This window comes from Vanellus vanellus (genome assembly GCF_965231255.1).
Source record: "Vanellus vanellus genome assembly, chromosome: 2".
In the NCBI taxonomy this organism is placed as follows: Eukaryota; Metazoa; Chordata; class Aves; order Charadriiformes; family Charadriidae; genus Vanellus; species Vanellus vanellus.
This window is the reverse complement of record NC_138906.1, coordinates 168942671-168963312: the sequence shown is the minus strand read 5'-3', so window position 1 is coordinate 168963312 and position 20642 is coordinate 168942671. Positions and strand designations below refer to the sequence as shown.

At 47.9% G+C, this 20642-nt stretch overlaps 1 protein-coding gene across 2 annotated transcripts in view; it reads right to left on the bottom strand.

Moving 5' to 3' along the window:
* Window positions 1-19972, bottom strand: part of RHPN1 (rhophilin Rho GTPase binding protein 1) — a 32707-nt gene extending 12735 nt beyond the window's left edge. Inside the window, exons 1-5 of one of the 2 annotated variants that reach the window (XM_082479121.1) lie at window positions 19748-19972; window positions 9644-9762; window positions 5389-5517; window positions 1415-1490; window positions 452-529 (exon numbers count right to left, since the gene is read on the bottom strand). In XM_082479121.1, the coding sequence (XP_082335247.1) occupies window positions 452-529; window positions 1415-1490; window positions 5389-5517; window positions 9644-9762; window positions 19748-19843 (498 nt within the window). In that variant the 5' untranslated portion in view covers window positions 19844-19972. The remainder of the gene's footprint in view (window positions 1-451; window positions 530-1414; window positions 1491-5388; window positions 5518-9643; window positions 9763-19747) is intronic. The other variant, XM_082479122.1, reaches the window with a different exon arrangement.
* Window positions 19973-20642: the final 670 nt, after the last annotated feature.

Sequence of the window (20642 nt, the reverse complement as noted above, 5' to 3'; positions counted from 1 at the left end):
CCCAGATCAAAGCTTCACAGCAAGGCGAAACTTGAAGTTACTTGTAAGAGCTGTTTCATAGGAGAGAAGAAAATTCACCTTTACGGGATTGCTTTCTATTTCCTCATCTCCAAGCGCTAGCTGGAGAGAGAGCGGTCATTTAGCCTCGCTGGGGGTGAACAATATTCATAAACCAGTAATAGACTGCATTATAACTTTTATTGTTGTTCAGTTCCAGGTTAGCAGGGCGTTAAAGGACGGAGAAAGAAAACAATTACTGAATGGTCTGTAATATTTTGTAAGCTATGAACCGATGCTGAGGTGCTCTAGCACGGGAATCCTTCACCCCGAGACACAAGGATAAAGTGCAGTTTGGAGAGAGGCTGAAGGGACATGGGAGCAAAATGCGGCACCTCCAACGGACGTTTCTGGACAGGCCAAAGCAAGACTTTGCAACTCAAGGGAGACCGACCTGCCGTAGCTCCATGAACTCTTTGATTTCCTTTTCAAACAAGATGCCCTCCTCTCCATAGTGTTCACTGATGAGATCCTGGATGGGGAAAAAGAGAAAAGAAAAGCCTGGGCCACCTTTGGAAATACATATTCAAAATTTAAAGGATGACCATTTACAAGCTCCCTATGCAAGGAGACCTGTGCCAGGGAAAGCCATCTCCTCCCCTGCCTGGCTTTTGCTCTCCAGCATCTCCAGACTCTCATCTTCTACTTTGCCATGTTTTAAGTCCAGCTCCTCACCATAAACCTTTCTTTATTTGCAAATGTTCTAAAATAGAAAACATTCTACAGCTGCTGCCCCTCTACTCTACTCCCGTGAGACCCCACCTGGAGTACTGCATCCAGCTCTGGAGTCCCCAGCACAAGAAGGACATGGACCCGCTGGAGCATGTCCAGAGGAGAGCCACGAGGATGATCCGAGGGCTGGAGCACCTCCCCTATGAGGAGAGGCTGAAAGATTTGAGGCTGTTCAGCATGGAGAAGAGAAGGCTCCAGGGAGATCTTACTGTGGCCTTCCAGTACCTAAAGGGGGCCTACAGGAGAGCTGGGGAAGGACTTTTTACTGGGGCATGTAGCGATAGGATGAGGGGGAATGGCTTTAAATTGCAAGAGGGCAGGTTTAGATTAAACATTAGGAAGAAATTTTTCACTCTGTGGGTGGTAAGGCACTGGAACAGGTTGTCCAGAGAGGTTGTTGAGACCCCATCCCTGGAGGTGTTCAAGGCCAGGCTGGACATGGCCTTGAGCAACCTGGTCTAGTGGGAGATGTCCCTGTCTATGGCAGGGGGATTGGAACTTGATGATCTTCAAGGTCCTTTCCAACCTAAACCATTCTATGATCTCCCCTACAGCACCCAAAGTACATGGTCGCTCCCCTCCATCGTCTTTTATTGCACCAAGCGAGCGAAACCCTGACGCTCACCTTTAGTGGTACCAGCAAATCCAGCTCCTTCGTCTCCTTCAGGCCCAAAGGGATCATGGGGACGCTGATGGACTCACTGGAAGAAGACAGCAACCTATTTGTTGGTTGGTTTAAAAGCCTTGGAAGGACTAAAATAAAGCAGCTCTTTGCCCTGGGCTTCTGCTGCTCCTATTAACGGGTAAAACTAGAAGAGGGACTCTGCACAGCAGAAGGATTCTCTTCCCAACATTATGTTTGGAACAGCACTGTAGGAGGAGGGGTGCGCAGAAAATAGAATCATAGAATATGATGTATTTTTCATATCATATATTTCATATATGACACAAAAATAATGTGAAACCATCACCCTTATTCCTCCAGCTTCTGCTTTTCTCTCCATAACAAGTACAATAGTGCCCAAATCAACTCCAACAACGAAGACGCTTTAATTACCAGCCCTCGGGAACTGGGCGTGATGCGAGCACAGGTCATTGATTCACCCACTCCTACGTGCTAATCTGGGCTTTGGCGCTGATAAGGATTTGCTTGGGCTGCAGCCCTGTGCCTGATATTGAAATTTTCTACCTCTATTAAAAGAAGTTGTCTAATAATAGCTCTTATCACAGAGCCGTTCGATATTGTAAAAGGCTGAAGATGATGACAACTTTGGGAACACCCAGCTGGGGAGTGGTTTGTGTTTCAACATAAAAACAGGGCAATCGTGCAGCACCGAGGAAGAAACGCTGCAGGATGACAGCCAGGAAGGACCATCGTTTGGGGGATTTAGCAGCTATTTTGATTTTCTGTTGCCAAGAAGTAAACGGTCTGCCCCAGCAGCAGAGCCTGAAGCACACAGGAAATTAAAGCGTTACTGCTCTGCAAAGAGCCCCAAATCTGGACCCATCATTCGACTCCTGTATCCAGTGATGGGGAACTGGAACCTGTGGTGGTACCCACAGCTCACATCGGCTCCTCAAATGCTTTCCCCAGTACCTATCTATCTCTCGGGGATGTCCCCAGCCCTGGCACTGAGCCACATTACCGCATCCCCAGACCCTTGCCATCCCAGGGGACTGGTTTAAAGACATGAGAGGGGTTCGACAGAGTGAGAAAAGGAAAGTGGGTCGGGCAGCATCAAGCCCCTGCCAGCCCAGGTTTGCACAACAGCCCCCTCTCATTACCTCCAGTGACCGCTGATAACTTGTTACCACATCACTCATTAGTACGGGAAGGAAAAGAGGCAAAGAAAGTTGCAACAACCTGGGGAGCAGGGCAGGAGGTTGCACCTACATTTTCATCTGTTCATACTGAATAAACAGCTTTGAGAGCTATAATTAGTGCAGAAAAGCCATTATCGCTCCTTTCCTAACAAGATTTCCACTTGAATCCAATGCCTGGAGAAAACAAAGAGGCTTTTGTTTGGCCTGGGCAGGGTTTTGGGGTTGCTGCTGCTGCTGGTTTCTTTTTAAACCAGAGCAAACAAGGGGTGGATTGGAAAAGCTGAGCATCCCCGATAGGGAAGAACTCGGGGAAAATGCACGCAACATGGGAGATGTTGCATGCATCCCTACTTCTAGCACTGAAGATGAAGGACCAACATCCAGGATTAGATTCAGAAACTGCAACAGACCTTCTGAGTGCAGCAAACACCGAAAGGTGGTGGAGATACGGGCTCCCTTGGCTTTCTCCACATAGGAGTCCGCGTGACCCTAATACAATCCCACACCCAGATCATCCTGGTCCTACATTTAATATCATTGCAGTAACCTGCAGGACAGAGTCACTGATGCTCTCCTGGTCTTTGCTCCTCTCTGTCCCCAGCAGCACGGCAATCCTCCCCCAAGGAAGACCATGTGCTGGGAAAAGCACATGGATTGGCACAGAATCATAGAAGGGTTTGGGTTCGAAGGGACCTTTAAAGGCCATCGACTCCAATCCCCCTGCAATGAGCAGGGACATCTTCAACTAGACCAGGTTGCTCAGAGCCCCGTCCAACCTGGCCTGGAATGTTTCCAGGGATGGGGCATCTCCCACCTCTCTGGGCAACCTTGGCCAGTGTTCCACCAACCTCACAGTAAAGAACTTCTTCCTAATTTCTGGTCTAAATCTCCCCTCTTTCAGTGTAAAACTGTTCCCCCTCATTCTATGGCTCCACTCCCTGACCAAGAGTCCCTTCCCAGCTTTCCTGGAGCCCCTTTAGGCACTGGAAGGGGCTTGAAGGTCTCCATGGAGCCTTCTCTTCTCCAGGCTGAACCCCCCCAACTCTCCCAGCCTGTCCTCCCAGCAGAGGGGCTCCAGCCCTCCCAGCATCTTGGTGGCCTCCTCTGGCTCCGCTCCACCAGGTCCACGTCTCTCCTGTGCTGAGGCCCCCGAGCTGGAGGCAACACTGCAGGGGGGTCTCCCCAGAGCAGAGCGCAGCAGAGGGGCACAATCCCCTCCCTCGCCCTGCTGGCCATGCTGCTGGGGATGCAGCCCAGGATGCCGGGGGCTTGCTGGGCTGCAAGCGCACACTGCCAGCTCACGTCCAGCTTTTCATCCATCAGTACCCTCAAATCCTTCTCAGCAGGGCTGCTCTCCATCCCTTCATCTCCATCCTGTGCTAATACCAGGCGTTGCCCCGACCGAGGGGCAGGACCCTGCACTTGACCTTGTTGAACCTCATGAGGTTCACACAGACCCAACTCCTCAAGCCTCTCCAGGTCCCTCTGAATGGCATCCTATCCCTCAGGCGTGTCAACCGCACCACTCAGCTTGATGTCATCGAACACCATACGCCTATCCATCTCCGGATGGGAAGGAGCGGCAGCGGCTCCCATGTTGCTGCAGCGTCCCTGGTCTATTCTGCCTCAGGGATTTCTGCTTTTCTCACCCAGAGAAACAGTGCTGCTGAGCCGCCCCGGCACGTTGATTTGCTGCTGGCGAGCGTGCTAGGATTACCGCTCCGGTGAGTCAAGCCTGAGGTGGCTGGGTAAGCATTTCAAAGTGACACAGCATTTACAATTAACAAAAGTTCTAACCTCGGAAAGAGGGTAAAATAACCTAATACCCTCGATGGGAAAAGAAACCAGTAAGTAATCCACTCTGGGAACAATCAGAAAAGGAGGTTGGACACCTGAGCAGCCACGCATTTAATTTCTTCTGCTAAATACCCTATTTCACCTGCTGGAAAAAAATCATGAACTAGTGGGATGCTCAGGAAAGGCGGACAATGCAAGTGAAGCTGGTTGTTTCTGACTTATCCATCCTGCTTTGGGACATTAGTGTAAAAAGAACACACCATCCATTCCTAAATGTCTCCTAAGAGAAGAGGAAGAGAAGAGTCTGGGGGGAGACCTTATAGCAGCTTTCCACTATCTGAAGGGGGCCTACAAGAAAGCTGGAGAGGGACTTTTTGCAAGGGCGTGTAGTGATAGGACAAGGGGGAATGACTTCAAACTGGAAGACGGGAGATTTAGATTAGGTATTAGGAAGAAATTTTTCACTTTGAAGGTGGTGAAGCACTGGAACAAATTGCCCAGGGAAGTTGTGGCTGCCCCATCCCTGGAGGTGTTCAAGGCCAGGTTGGACAGGGCTTTGAGCAACCTGGTCTGGTGGGAGGTGTCCCTGTCCATGGCAAGGGGTTGGAACTAGATGGTCTTTAAGGTCCCTTCCAACCCAAACCATTCTACGATTCTAAGTATCAGCTGGGAATGCTGTTGAGTTCTGCCTGCAGCTCTACAGATGAAACGTGGATTTTCCCAGGGTGAAAAACTGTTTCCAGCAAATCTGGTCCATGCCCAAGTCCTCCCCTATTCTCCAGCCACCACCTCATGGTCCATACCAGAGGGGTTTGCCAGAGGGCCAAACCTTGCACAGAACAAGGAGGCAGAGGAATGGGTACAAGGCGAGAGGCTGCCTTACTACCAGAAAGAGCAAAACTCAAATAATAATAATAAAAATAAAATCCCAACTGAGTAAGCTGTTCTTCCCATGCTGCAGGCAGCTGCCCCACGTACCTGTCGTTCTGGTAGACATCCACGCTGCTGTTCAGCTCTTCCAGCTCCTCCTTCAGCAGCTGCAGGTTGGAGTTTACATAGCTCAGCTCCAAGGCAACCGTCTCTTTGACCTTGTGGTTACTGGTGGCCCTGCAAGACACCACCGTGTGGATGAAACCTCCCCCATTTCATCAGTGTCTTTATTTATCAACACTTGACTGCATCGATAAGCAGAGATTAAGTTATCCATCGGTGCAATACCACTTGCATCCCTTCAAACCTTCCCGCAGAACCATGCCTCTTGTTCTGCACATGACGGGGACTGGGGAAGCCAGAGCTTCCAGACTACTGTGCTGTGAGAGTTGAGGCCAGGCAAAACTCATTACAGTGTTGCACCCTGCTCAGATGAACCTACTGCTTCTCCCCCTAGAGCAACCTTCCCCTTGCCCATCCACACTCCCACCTCCAGTGCAGCTTCAGATTTGGCTACGAGCACTCCAGTTGCTCACCCACACCAACTAAAAGTGCTCAATAGTTGAGTTTGAGGAACTGTCATGGTTTCAGCCGCGACAGGTTGACTTTCTTGCTAGCAGCTGGTGGAGTGCTGTAGTTTGGGTTTGGGATGAGAATGGTATTGACAGACCACTAATGGTTTTGGTTGTTGCTGAGCACTCAAGGCCTTTTCTGCTTCTCAATCCGCCCTGCCAGCAAGTAGGCTGGGAGTGCACAAAGGGTTGGGAGGTGACACGGCCAGGACAGCTGACCCCAGCTGACCAAAGGGATAGTCTATGCCATATGACATCATGCTCAGTATATAATGTTGGGGGAAGAAGAAAGAAGGAGGGGGACATCTGACGTGATGACATTTGTCTTCCCAAGTAACCATTACGTGTGATGGAGCCCTGCTTTCCTGGAGATGGCTGAACACCTGCCTGCCAGTGGGAAGCAGTGAAGGAATTCCTTGTTTTGCTCTACCTATTAAACTGTCTTTATCTCAACCCCTGAATTTTTTTCTCATTTTCACTCTTCCGATTCTCTCCCCCATCCCAACAGAGAGGGGGAAGTGAGTGAGCAGCTGTGTTGTCCTCACTGCCGGCTGGGGTTAAACCACGACAGTAAGAAAAAAACTTCTTCTCGGGTCCAAACAACCCTTTTGCAGGAGAAGAGGCATGCTGTGCTCACCCACAAGTGCAGCCAGATCCTGCCGTCCCTTCCCCACTTGCGCACGTCAGGAGATGTAAACACCAAGGATTGATTTCAGCTGCCCACTCCCTGCAAGACAAGCTCCCAGGCTGATTATACCCTTCTTATCTGCTCCAAAGGAAAGCAGGGAGAGATAACAGCATGCAGTTGTCGGCTGAAAGGGGCTCTGGCTGCTTGCACTAAATCACACCGGGGTACAGGAAAAACAACACGTGTACAAGCTCTGCTCGGCGAGGGCAACGCTTTCCCCCAGTTTTTGCAGAGCACGGTGCCTTCGACTTGTGGGTTTTTTTTTTGTGGAGAGCATCCTTCAGGGGTCTTGCCCTGACCTGGCAAGAAGCAGCTATATCGTTTTTCTTTTAAGATGCTGGTCCTTCAGCGTCTCCTCCCCCAACTCCCCTTTGCTGGGATTTCCCAAGACCAATGAATTTTTTTATTTTAAACAAACAAAGCAAAACCACAGCCGGTCCAACGATCTCCACAGCTGCTTCCATTCAAACATCCTTCAGCATTTCTGCTATTCCCCCATATGGTATCAGGACAGTAACCACTCTTTTCCTCCTATAAACCAATATTTAATTGCTAATTTAGTCCTCCACGCATCACAACACCTCCAGGACACAGAGGTGCATTACTGCTGTCGCTATAACTCTCTTCCAATATGAATTAAAAGACTTTCACTTTCTTGCTCCCAGGTGGCAACAATATTTACTTTTTTTTTTTTTTTAAATTTCTTATGTTACCAAGAGCTGATTTGCGACCCAGCAATGCCAGGGTAACATTTGCACGTCCACATGATATATTTCTGACCAGTGCTTTCACCCCTGCTCTGCAGCAGAACAGAGGTGTCGGCTTCCAAAGCCCAATTTCACCCTGTAGGATTTTGCACGCGCGTGCAAGTTTTTTTCCAGGATTTGTCACCAGGTTAAGGTTTTAAAGCCTGATGTCGCTTCAGGGCACCTCAGTTTGCGCTCTGCAAGTGCCACATGCAGCAATTAAGAGCACAGGACCTCTCAGAGAGGTAATTTAGGGGAGCACTCAATTGTTTCTACGAGCAAACCTACACTGAGGCGCTTTGTGCTCCCTGGCCAGGGTAAGCACCGATCTCCGTAGGAGCACACAGAGCCTACGTGTCTCCACCAGCCTCCTCGGTGAAGTTATCAGCTGTTTGCTTAGCTAACACCAAACAAAGATTGCTGATTTATTTTTTTTTAAAAAATTTCTTTTTAAGAAACTGGTTTATTGGCGACACCTTTATCTCTATCCGATTGCTTCGCTCAGCCCCGGTATTTGAACAAGAAAGGAGAAGGTTTCTGCTGCCTCTGCCCGTTTATTTATCCAGCAAACAAACCCTCTTAACACTGCTGAGCAAACACCACGTGCGTTTTTTTCCAACACACTATTCATGGCAACCTCTCCAGGAAAGGAGACCGATATGCTGAACAGTAGGGTTGGGGAAATTTTTTTTTTTTTTTTTTTTTTTTAAAAGCACTGGGCTGGGCATACCCCAGCTTTTTTTCCATTTGCGTTTAGCCCCGGAATAGAGAGATGCAAAGGAAGTTTCTCCATGCAACTCAAGCCTGTAATTTTTAAGCAATAACCTTTAGATTTACAACATAATCCCCCCCCCTCAGCCTTTAATTTCATGCACAAGTTTGATTATTTTTTTTTTCCCCCTCCAGATTTCCCATGTTTCATAAACTCTGAGCACCGTAGCGCCCAGAAACCCACATTATTACTCAGCTGCAAAGTGGACTTGTGGGAGGGAAGAAAAGCAGCTGCTACCAAAGGACATTCAAACTGCTGATCCAGCAAAAAAAAAAAAAAAAAGCGCAGCCCCATCAGTGCATTTTCCCTGGCCGAGTAATTAAGATGTGTTTTGCATCCCATTTTTGCTCACTCCCCTGCACGCAGCTCCAAGTCCTGCTGTTTGCACCAAAACCACGGCCAGGCGTGTTTCTGCTGAGCCAGCACATTTTCCTCCTTTTTTTTTTTCTTCCTTTCTAATAAAGGGGAGTTGCGTGGAGCAGCACACATTGGGATTTCACAGCTTTTTTTTTTTTTTTTAATTAGATGAGGCATGGTAGCCTGGTTGAAGCAGCAGCATGTGGGGGCTGTAACCTCACCTCCCCCGGGGAAGCCCTGCCATCTTCGACCACCAGTAAAATACTATTTCTTCCTACAGTTTGGTGGAGCAAATATTAATCTCTCCTTCCAGATGCATATGCCACTGACGCCAAATCGTTCAAGTTCAGAAGTGAAAAGTCCATTTTATTTTATTGGAGGGGAAAAAAGAAATAAATCAATAAAATGGGAAAATACACCAAAAAAAAAAGAAGCTAGTTTAGGGCAGCCTTATGATATTTTCTTATACTGACAGACCTGCCCACCCTGCACATGTGCTCCAGTATCCTACAGGAACACGAGATACACAGAAAAGCTACAAAAAAGTCATCTGCGGGTTAAAAAAAGATAAAAGTAGCAGCAAAAAAATCATGCTATTGCATCAGGAACCCTCTACAGGGGAAGGCAGTTAAGCGCCAGCTTTACTTGCACTGGACAATCTGAAAGCCATAAAAAGGTGCTATCTTTTGCACTATCCCATAAACGCGTCCTCCCAACAGGGTGGAGAGCCACCGGACTGTGCCCATCTGCAAAGACATACCCGAATTTTCAGATCCCACTCTGGTGGAAGCACTGGGATAGGGATTTTTGGAACTAAAGCTGGATTTAACCCACTTGCTGGGGGTTATCAGGCAAGAGCTCCGCAGTCCAAGCTCGATCCTGATTAAAAGTTTATTCCCATTATTCCATCCGCTCACAACTCTGCTTTGTACCAAGCTTTTGGGACATAAAAATTTCAATTTTTCACCAAAATGCATAGCATCAGCACTGCACCCAATGGAGGGCGGGCATTTCTAGGGTGAATGTGGCAAAGTCAAGGGCAGCCTAAGCAAATCCCAACTGTAGCCATGGAAGCACCAGCATCCCCTAGCTCCTAGCTGTCAAGACTATATTTACACCCCCAGCCAAATCCCCGCGCCAGAGGGATGCTCTGGGGACCAGGACTCACCTGAAGAGGTTTTCTGCCCCAGCTCGCATCCTCATCTCCTTATTGATCTGCTGGTTAATCCGCGCCCGGCGATGCTGCAGTTTGCTACGTTGGGTCTGGGCGAAGGGGTCGCAGCCCTGCTGAGAGAGAGGGGTAGGAATGTCACCAAAAAACCCAAAACCAACAATCCCCCCATTTGGGGGTTAAAAAGGGCACTTTCAGAGCCCAGCGTTGCACTTGAAATAGAGGTTTCATTATCTAACACCACGTGTTGCTTACAGTAATTTATTTTCAAAGGTATTCAGAAAAGGCTTCCCAAATGGAACAGGAACTAAGCATCTTCTTGCCAGGGTCTCGCCATCCAGACACAAGACAAGACCCCAGGGGCTGTAGATGAGCTCAATATAACCCTCAAACTCAGGAACAGATGTGACCCCAACATCTAGAAGCGCTCCCATCTCCTGCCGGCTCTAGGGGATCGAGCACAGGCAGCAAGTCAAGAGTTCACGGGGGTGGAGAAACGAGTCACACAAAGCAGTAAATTAATTCCATCCCTGCCTCCTTTCCTTGGCTTTGGCTCGGACTTTCTGCAGACGGGGAAAAACACGTTTAATCTCCAACTTCAGGAAATAACAGACGGCAATATCCCCTCTGTCTCGCGGGGGCAAGAGGTTATTACGGGATGCCCCAGGCAGAGAGGTTGCCAGGATGAGGGTCTCTGAATCCAGGGCCACAAAAGCTCTACCCAAGCAGCGATGATTTCCATTGTGCAAGGAGAAGTTCAGATGGATAAAATGAACCTCTACAAGATCCCTGCATGAAAAAAAAGAAACAACACCTGTTTGGGAGGGCGCAAGGCTGAGCGGTTTAAGAAGATGGAGACCTCTGAGCCTGCTTGTCATACACCAGTGCAAAGCACGGGCAGATCCCTCCAAGAACACATTAAAATCCACCATAGCACTAAAAGAAATTCCTCAAAGCCACTATTTCACTCTCTTGCTTCTCTTAGGAAGCCTCCATTTGCTGTGCATGTCAATCTTGCCCTGCTCCCCACTGATCTACCTCCATTGCTACTGGTCGACCACTTGCCTCCACATCAAGAAGGTGTTTTGCCACCCAGGAGACTCTGCAGAGCTCCAACAGTGCCTGCTCTCACCATCCTATTCAAAACACCTCCTCATCTAACTTCTTCCATGTAGACACCTCAATGGGCTTCACCAGGTCTCACCTCATCCTCCAGAATGGGTCACAACAGTCTCAAATCCAACAAGCCGGGGCCATGCCTGGTTTACCTCTCCAAAAAACACTGTAGGTTCCAGTGTTACTCTGGGAAAACTTACTTCTAACAAATTATTTGATTTTTCTGGGGAAGCAGGAAAGGAAAAAAAAAAGAAATCCTTCCTCAAAAAAGTACGAGGCCAGCTTTGCCGAGTATGTAGGGAATGGAAAAATTTGTATTTTCATGGACTTCAGCTTTCTGAAAATTAATTTCTCGTATTTGAAGTCCACTTAGTGGTGTCCCCTTTGAAAAGGGTCTGGGATTAACATTTGCATATTCGACTGAAAGATTTGAGCTCCTAATTGGCACACTGGAGACTGAGGAATCAGAGTCACTCCATCTGGTCCATAAATCTGCAGGCTTAGTGCTTTACAGTAATCCATGAATTTGTTGAAATTACTGAAGGAACAAGATGGAAGCACGAGACCCTCGTTATTCTGGAAAAGCAATTAAGTGGGACCTTAAGGAAAAAAAAAAAAAAAAAAAAAACACAACAGCTGCACAAATCTTGGGTCAGGAGCAAACACAGGAAAGGCTGATCCAGAAGTCCCCTGGGGAACAACCCACCCATGCCGCACACGCTGTTAGCTCCCCAGGGAAAAATCCAGAAATTGGAAGAAAAAGGAAAAGGATGAGTAACCCCACAGCATAGAGACCACCTAAGGACCATGCCAGGTTTTCTCCAGCACAAGAAGGAGCTGGGTCATTGCTGAACATGGCCCTGAAAAAAACCCCAACCCAACCACACAGACTCAAATCTGAGCACCCAGAGGCTCTCAAAGCAGACAACACCAAACTCTTGTTTAGAAAGTAGCTGCTCATGCAGATGTAGTCCAAGATATGGCACAAGTATTTGTTTTATTAAAGGCTGATTACAAACATTGTGTCTTCAATGCTGTTTCTTCATACAGTGCAAGACATTAACCTACATATGGAAGTTAAAGCTTAAGTGGGGGGGAAGGAGCTGTAAAAAGAAGGTGGTGTTTATTAAAATTTCAACAGCCCCTCAGGTTTACAGATGAGAGCTGTGCACTTGTCAGCTGCACAGACAAGCAAGCCAAATGTATTTGGATATATTTGCATACACATGCAAATGGAAAGGATCCAGGCCCCCTTTCTCTGCCTCCAGAGCCATACAAATCCACCCAAAACTCAACAGTTCCAGTAGCAACTGTTAGAGGTGGAATGCGCCTCTTCTCTGCCTTCAGCTCTTCCTACAGGTGCTTTCATGACCTTTGAGACCTCTCCACTTCTCACAAAGGTTTGCTTGAAAGCAGTCAGAAGACTAAGATATTTTTTTTTGGGGGGGGGGGGAGGAGGGAAGAAGAGCAAAGACTACCTGAATACACGGGCAGGAGGCCAGAGGACATGCAGGTGAGAGATGACGAAAGAAGCACAAGTGGAAGGACTATCTAAAACCACAGAGAAGGTCCATGAATGCCTCCTTGTCTGGAAGTGAGGCAAGAAGAAATTAAGTAGGGAAAGAAGCAAGATGCAGAGTGGCATGAGAAGACACTAGGATGACTCTACAAGATATTAAAAAACAGCATTAAAACCTCTTCACTGCAAAAGCAACTAAGGGGTTTAGCTAATTGACTTGGCAGCTCCCCACTTCTCCCATGCCCAGCTTGAGACAACACCAAGGGGCAAAATTTGAGTGGCTACAGTGTGAAACCTGATGACTGAGACCCCTCTCAAGCAGGCAAACATAGTGGCACTGATAACCATTAATCCATTAATTCCAAAAAGGAGCTGCCCTTCAGGAATGCTTGCAAGCCCTGATGCAGCTGAGGACCAAACACAGTTCAAAAACATCCAGGACATCACGGCATTTGGATTCGCTTAGACTTGGAGAGGGAGGTGCTGATCTCTTCTCCCTGGGATCCACTGATAGGACTCAGAAATGGGTCAAAGCTGCACTAGGGGAGGTTCAGACTGGACATGAAGAAGCTTTACTGAGAGGGTGGTCAAACACTGGAACAGGCTTCCTAGAGAGGTGAAAGCAGCCCCAAGCCTGTCAGTGTTTAAGAGGCATTTGGATAATGACCTTAACATGCTTTAACTTTTGGTCAGCAGTTGGACTAGATGATCACTGTAGGTCCCTTTCAACCGGAAGAGTCTATTCTGTTCTATTCCCCCTCTAAGCCATTTGTAGACCTACGAGGTTGTCCCCCCCCCATCTGAACACTGGGTGTCTTTTCAATCTGATTTAATGAGATAGTTATCAATTCCCACCCAGGCTCCTAAGCCAAGAGCAAAAAAAGTACCGGAAAGTCAGGTATTGGAGCACCTGATGTAATACCAAAGCCTTATGAGGCTGTCGAGTCAGGATCTCGAGACTTGCTGCCCTTAAGGACTTCATGTGATCTCCCCACACCTTGCTTTCCTCCTCACCCTTTATGAAGTTGGGTAACTGCAGTAACCCACAGAATTGCAGCACCTCCTGCCTTGAGAGGATCTGCTGTTGGTCCCAAAGCATCATCCCTGGCTGGCATGGGCCAATATAAGCGTTATGCCAAAGCCACTGTGGGGAACGACCAAGCCTAGTCTGCAGCTGCTCCTGGAGCATTGCAGAAATAATGTCATTTCACACGTATTGGAGCAAGAAGGAAATTCAGCTCCAGAATGAGATGCTTAGCCCAGGTGAACTTTCATATGAAAGGGAACACCACCCCAAGCAAGAAAAGCCATATGTAAATCAAAAGGTAGATTGGGGAGATAAAAAGTCAAGAGGAGAGCATGCCCATCCTCCAACAGTTCGCATTCAACACTTCACCTGTGCCTGTACTCTCCAAGTTGCAACCAAAAGCTAAGAACCACAACACAAAGCTTCTAAAGTGGTGATGGATTTAAGCATGCCTTACATAAGGGGGACATGGGGGGGGGGAAAAAAAAAAAAAAAAAAAAAAAACCACAACATCAAAACACCCTGTTAGGTTATAAAAGGGATTTTGCTTGCTTAATTCTTCTTTGTACAAGCTCTTGAGGTCAACCCTCTTAAGGTCAGGAGAAAGATGTGTTATTTCAACCAGCCTCTTGGGCTGTGGGGTGCACCTACAGACACCAACAGAAGAGAAGAGTTTGGTGCTTAAGAAGTGGCCAGGTTGAACGCTAGGTTTCTGAGCCTTTCTAGTTTAAAGCTTTTACAAAGGAGACGTGAGTGCATAACTCTTCCAGTGAGAGACCATAAATCGTGGAGCAGTCAGGGAATGGCACGGCTTGTATGTACACAGAGTACAGCGTATGTTAAGAAAGCCATGAAAATGAATGGGGTGTGGGTCATTAGGTTACGTGAGTTGTGCCCAGCTCAGAAGTTTATTGCCTCTGACAAAGCAGGATTAGAGACAGTATTATTGTAGCAAGGCTCAATTTTATGCTCAGAAGTCATCTGCCAAATAACATTGCATTCAACCCTCAGCGTGGAAAGATGACAGCATTACAGAAAGCACTCGGTCAACGCCTCCACGTAAGGGAGAAAAGGGAAGAGGCCAGAAGACCCCTTCCGGAGGAGGCCAAGACAAACACACCCCATTTGAGGGACGTAAAGTTCCTGCCAACTCAAACCCTATCTTTGAAGGGAACATATACAATGATGTAATGGTGGTGGTAACTCTCCAACACCTCTTCCAGTTCAAGAGCACCCATCTGGGGTGTTAAATAGGGCAATTATGTGGTTAGGTTTCCTTGTATAAGCAAGTCCTTAGGGAATGTTTGTTTAGAGACGATCACCAAGTGTACTTTGCACTTCACATCTCCAGTAAACACAAGGACATGAAGCCTGTATGTGTCTTGGGTGATGAGGCACACCTAAAACGTCATTTGTGATCCCAGTGCCAAAACGAGGCCATCTCCTCCCAGCATTAATGACAGAAAAAACTAATCACCTGTAGGAAGAGGTGGATACAAGCAAGTCCAAAGGGCAAGTCAGGCACAAAGGGACTAATTTCTGCTCTTTCGTTTCCGTTAGAAGAACAGGAGCTTGCTCGCTGGAAGCAACTAAGCAAAAGCAAAACTTAAGGCTATGAAGTGATAAAGGGATGACTGTGATCTGTCAGCACGCGTAGCTGGTGACTAGTTACAGCCCGAATGGGTACTGCAGTAAAAGGTCCGAGCTATCCGCACAGCTTGTCTGGATCACGGGAAGTGCTCCACAGCCCAGCTGCCAAAGAACGGATCAAGCTGTGCCATCTCCAAGACTGGCTTTAGCCACAGAACAGCCACTACCAGGATTATCACCAATTAGAGCAGCTGGAGAGCACCCACAGAATAGCAGGAAAAACTAAAGAAGCTCAACTTGCATGTAGATCGGAGACACCCATAATATGGCAGTGGTGAGATGAGTCATCACCTGGTGCTGATGTAGGCTCTACAGCCAGCCCCACCACCAAGTGCACAACCTTCACATCCCCAAGGACAGGGAAGCTCAAGGAGAAAAGTGCAAGGGGAACAGGGCACCAGCCAGCCCCGTGTGGGTATACAAACATACATACACTGTATTGCCTGACACCAAGGGTGTATATAAGGGATAAGCTGCTACTTCAGGGAAATCGGGCATCTTTCCCCCCAGTTCTCCCCTTTTGCAATAAGGGAATAACCCCGTTTCATGGAAATCAAATTATCTGCCCTAAAATTTGTCATTGAGGTCACACATTGCCCATGGGCAGCAGCATACCTGCATTGCAGTCCTGGTACCCCACATCAGACAACACATGCTCAGACCCAGTCTCACAACACAGAGAGACATGCTTGAGATCAGTTGATCAGAGCTCAGGGACATAGCTGAGGACTAATGGCAGGATTAGGCCCATCTCACCTTCCACCATGTCCTGAGTTGGTCTGAGCAGTGGAAACCATGAATATGTCAAGCGTAGCCCAGCTACTTTTGGCAAAGTGATGCTTATCTGCTACATCCCCTGAAGCCTCAACTGCCTTCAGCATTCCCACTATCCCAAACTGCTGCATATGTTCCTTAAAGCCTTAAGGATTATTTTGGTTTAACTTCATAATTTATCCCTCCCAGGAAATAGTTTATTGTTTGGGTTTTGTGTGGTTGTTTTTTTTTTTTTTTTTTTTTTTTTAAGGGAGAGAGTCAAAAGGCATCAAGAGTATTACTACTCAACCCTCCCCCAGGGAAGGAAGAAGACATGGTTCAACTCCTCTGTTGGACAATCCGTTGTATTTCACTCATTTGACCTATCCTGTGCTGCCTCGTTCCCTCCTCACACCAACCAGTTGCTGAGGTTGGTTGCTCAGGGTATAAATACACCCCTCAGACAAGACAGCAGGAGCTCTGCTAGAGCCTGGCTCCCAGCATCTCACCTCCACTTCATCTCCTCCTATCCCAGCAGTTCCCATAAGAGCCACCCCAGGTACTCCTTCTACACACACAAAGAACTGGCAGTCAGAATAAAATAAGTAGAAAAACAAAAACAAAACAAACAACTCTGGCGATGCCAAATCCATGCCAGTGCTGGATATGTTTTGTTGCTAACCCTAAGGGTCCCCAGTCTTCAAAACTCTCTGCTAAGTGGCTGCTGGGTGGTAAGCTCCTACAGCACTCAACACCACCAAGTCAGTGACCAACTAACCTTTCCAGTGCTACCAGTCTGCACTCACGATTCAGTTAAAGAAAACAGCACATGAAGGAGTATGAGGTGCTAATTCACAAAGAAATCATATGGCTTGCACCCAGGAAGCCTTCAACCCCAGCACAGATGGTGAACAAAGAGCTGAAGATCAATGCTTGGGCAGGTCAAGCATCAACCACCAAGTGTCATTCAGGCAGAGGTGGGCAATTCCATGAGAAGTGGTCAAGTCCAAGCCTCGTTTGCTCTCCATTAATTCACCCAGCTTGCATCAGGGCACGCTCTCAAATATCAACATTTGCTCTCTAGTAAAACCTACTGCAAAATAGCTGCGCAGAGACAAAGAACAGCCAAAGATTTCAATTTCTGCAGCTCTAGGAAGCGCTGACACAAAAGCTACCACTGTCATTAACAGAGGTACCCCTGATCTATGACCCCAACCCTGTGCATGGAACACACAGTCTCTAGGTACAACCTCAACCCTGCAGGATTTACCCACTAAACGCTTACAACATCTCCCATTCAAATTAAAAATAGACAAGTACTTATTTCCATCCACCTTTAGGAGCAAAAAATATTTCCTAACAGAGTTTTATCCCCAAAAAGGGGCATTTCCAAGTGCACAGATGATCCAGCAGCTGGAAAACTTGCTGTAGAAATTGGGTAACTGGAGCATCAAGCTCTCTGCACCTTTTTATTTCCAGAACCACACTGGTCTAAGAGCTATTTAGATGGAGTCAGAGCTGTCAACTGGTATTATTATTCCTCTCTGCAACCCACGAGTTTCTGAGTCAGGCCAGCACAGGACAAGTGGCCAAGTGACCCTGGTTTAGCAGTGTTAGCTGGTGGGATAGAGAGCAAAACAAAAGCCAGAGAACCAATCCAGACACAAAAGCAGGCTTTAAAATTCTCCTTTTTATAAGATTATCGATAATTTCCTTCTCCTCCCAGCCAAGGGCATTTCAGAAAGTAATATGGGCTGTTATTACAAGACAACCAGTAGGTTACAATGAGTGTTTTTGCTCCCTGAACATCTATTTATATATAAAAGTCCCTATCATGAAACTAATCTCATGAAGCACTCCGGCTGCAAGCTGTTTTTCTGTGGGAGACATTACCAGCTAAAACCTCTAAAACCTTTTATTGAGAATATGGTTACATCACACAGCCTTTTAACAAATGAGTGGAGGATTAAGGTTTTAAATTTCCCAACAAAGTGCCCTCACTGTTGGCTAAAGCACTCAGCAAGAAGAAAAATTAAAATGAGGGAGAAAAAATAAAAATATGGGGGATTGGGGGTTTTAAACAGCAAAGTCCACATCCAGAGCTTGAATTTTAGGAGTGTGGAACTGCTCCGGGGAGCTGGGGGAGGCACAGTGCATCATGAGAGCCAGGGCAGGACGCCAGCAGGAAACAGATGTATTAAATCTTCAGCCCCACTATGTGAACCCTAGCAAAAAAAAAAAAAAACAAAAAAAAAACAACACTAAAAAACACACAACACCAAAACAAAAACCACAAAAAAAAAAAATCACCGTTGCAGCAGTGTTCAGGATCACTTGCAAGGGAGCAAGCATGCAGCGGTCCCATCCACAGCCCCTAGTGCTGTCAGGGTGAAAAAAAAAAGCAGCTAGAAGAGGTTATATTGACAGTTTATTTTAACTAAACCCCTGGTATCATTAATAGGAAATCTAATCAGGTGTTTTGTTTTTTTAATTAAAAAACAATCATGTTATGACAAATGCTGCATATCCCCAGCCAGTCTTCCTCCCCCCCCCGAGCTTTGCAATATTTTCCTATGTTATTCTCCTCTGTGATACTGTCCGACAGATCCAAACAGGGTAAACTGATTGCTCGCACAAAGGAAATGGTGTGTCTGTACGCAGAATAAATTGGAAAAAAAAAAAACAACACACCCTCCTGCTAATTTTCCCTTACAAGCAGCATCTGCTATTTAGACAAGGCCCTGGGTAAACTCCAACCTGGTTTAAGGTTGCAACCTCTTTAGCTGCAGTCAGAGAGGCCAGGCTCAAGTGACTCAAGATCAGATTGATACTTGTTCAGCCAAGGTTGTGATCTCACTCACTCGGGGGGGGGAAAAAAAAAAAAAAAAAAAAAAAAACAACAAAACAACACACAACAAACCAACAATCACACCTCTAGAGTGTAGCCGAGTTTTGCTTTTTGTTTTTTTCCTGTTTGTTTGGGGTTTTTTTAGTTTTGATTTTTTTTTTTTTTTTTGGCTAAAGGGCTGCAGAAATGCATCTCTCTGCCAAAGAACAAGTTTTGAAAATTATATACTTGCAAAAAGAGCTTGGATTACAGGGCAAATTCATGACAGGTTAATGAAGTTGGCTCCCAGGGGACAGACCTAACGGGAGCCACACTTTAACAACCCCAAAAACCTGATGTTTTTAACCCACCTTTTCTCACAAAAAGTGGTGCTCTTTAAAGCCTCTTCGACCTTAGGAGCATGCATTGACACCCAAGGGACGGAAGGGAAAGTCAAGCAGCAGGGTCGGTGACAGCCCGAGGACAATCCCCATTGATTTCACCCTGTTGTTATTAATTGAGTGACACCAGTGGAGCTATCATCCCCATCTCACACACATAACCACGCTACCGTTGCACTGACTTTCCTTATGGGCAGCTCCCAGGAGAAGTTTGTCAGCAAGCAACACCCTGCCCCGTATCTCTAATGGTGAGCAGAGAAGGGGGGGACAGGCAGTGCTTGGCTGGACCATCTTCCTACAGGCAGGAAGGAGAAAAAGCCAAAACGTAGAAGAACTGGGTTAAAAGGAGTCACTGGGAAGCTTGCAGATGGAGCCAGCGGAGGAAGATGTGATAGAGGAGTAGAGTTAAAGAGATGATGAGCTATCAGACAGTTACAGAATCATAGAATTGTCTAGGTTGGAAGGGACCTTTGAGATCGAGTCCAACCATCAACTTCGCACTGCCAAAACCACCACTAAACCACGTCTCTCAGCACCATGTCTACATGTCTTTTAAATACCTCCAGGGATGGCAACTCCACCACTTTCCTGGGCTGCCTCTTTTCATGCTTGTGTAGGGCTGCTTCTGGATGAGCTACTGACACACCCATCACTGTTTGACAGCCAGGATGGTCCTGCACCCCCACCCATGCCCTGCGGCATCCATGGGGACCACCATCCCCATGGACCAGACAGTGATATCCAGCCCCATGGAGCCTCCATTGGGGGTGCTTTGCCATCCTGCCCCCACCCCACCGCTGTGCCTCACCTTCCGGGTGCTGCCGCTCTTCAAGGCTTGCAAGAGGATGAGGCCATCGTCCCCTTCCCCACCACCGGCCGGGCTCTCCTCCTCGGGGGGCATCATCTCCAGTGGCACAGCATCCACAGGCTGAGAGGGGGTGGGGTGGGCCCACAGCTGGGGGCTCCTGCCTGACCCCACAGGGTGGCTTTGGGGCTCAGCGTCCCCTCCTTGGGCTGCTCTGGTTCTTCTGGCCTTAACCCTACACACTTCTAGCCCCGAGGTGGGGGTTCAGAGTCCTGGGTGGGGGCTTAAACCCCCACTAGCCCCTGCCCTCTAATGCTGCAGGTCCCCAGGCACCCAACATCTGGCTAGATGCAAGCCCACAGCCCACTTCTCCCCTTCCCAAGCTATCCCTACTGGGGTGGGGTGGGGGGGTAAAGCCCCAAACCCCCTTGGGGAGAGGTATACCAGTCAGGGAAGACCCCCTTGCAGAGCTATCCCAGGTGGGGGGGGGGGGCTAAGGCAAACCCCACAGACCCCCTTGCAGAGATATCCCAAGCAGGCGGTGGGGGGGAAACACTAAAGACCCCCTCTTGTAGAGGTGCCCCACCTGGGGCAAACCACACAGAACCCCTTTACAGAGCTACCCCAGATTGGGGGGGGCGGGGGGGGGGAAGGCAAACCCCCCTAGACCACCGCCTTCACAGAGGTACCCCAGATGGGGGGGTGGAGGGGGGCAAACCCCCACAGACCCCTTTTGAAGGCCACCCTAATTTAGGGGGGAGGAATCCACAGAGGTCCCTTACAAGAGTTACCTGAGGGGGGGGGGGAGGAACACGACAAACCCCCACAGGCAACCCCCCCCTTGCCAAGCTACCCTAAATGGGACACACACACACACACACAAACCCCCACAGACCCC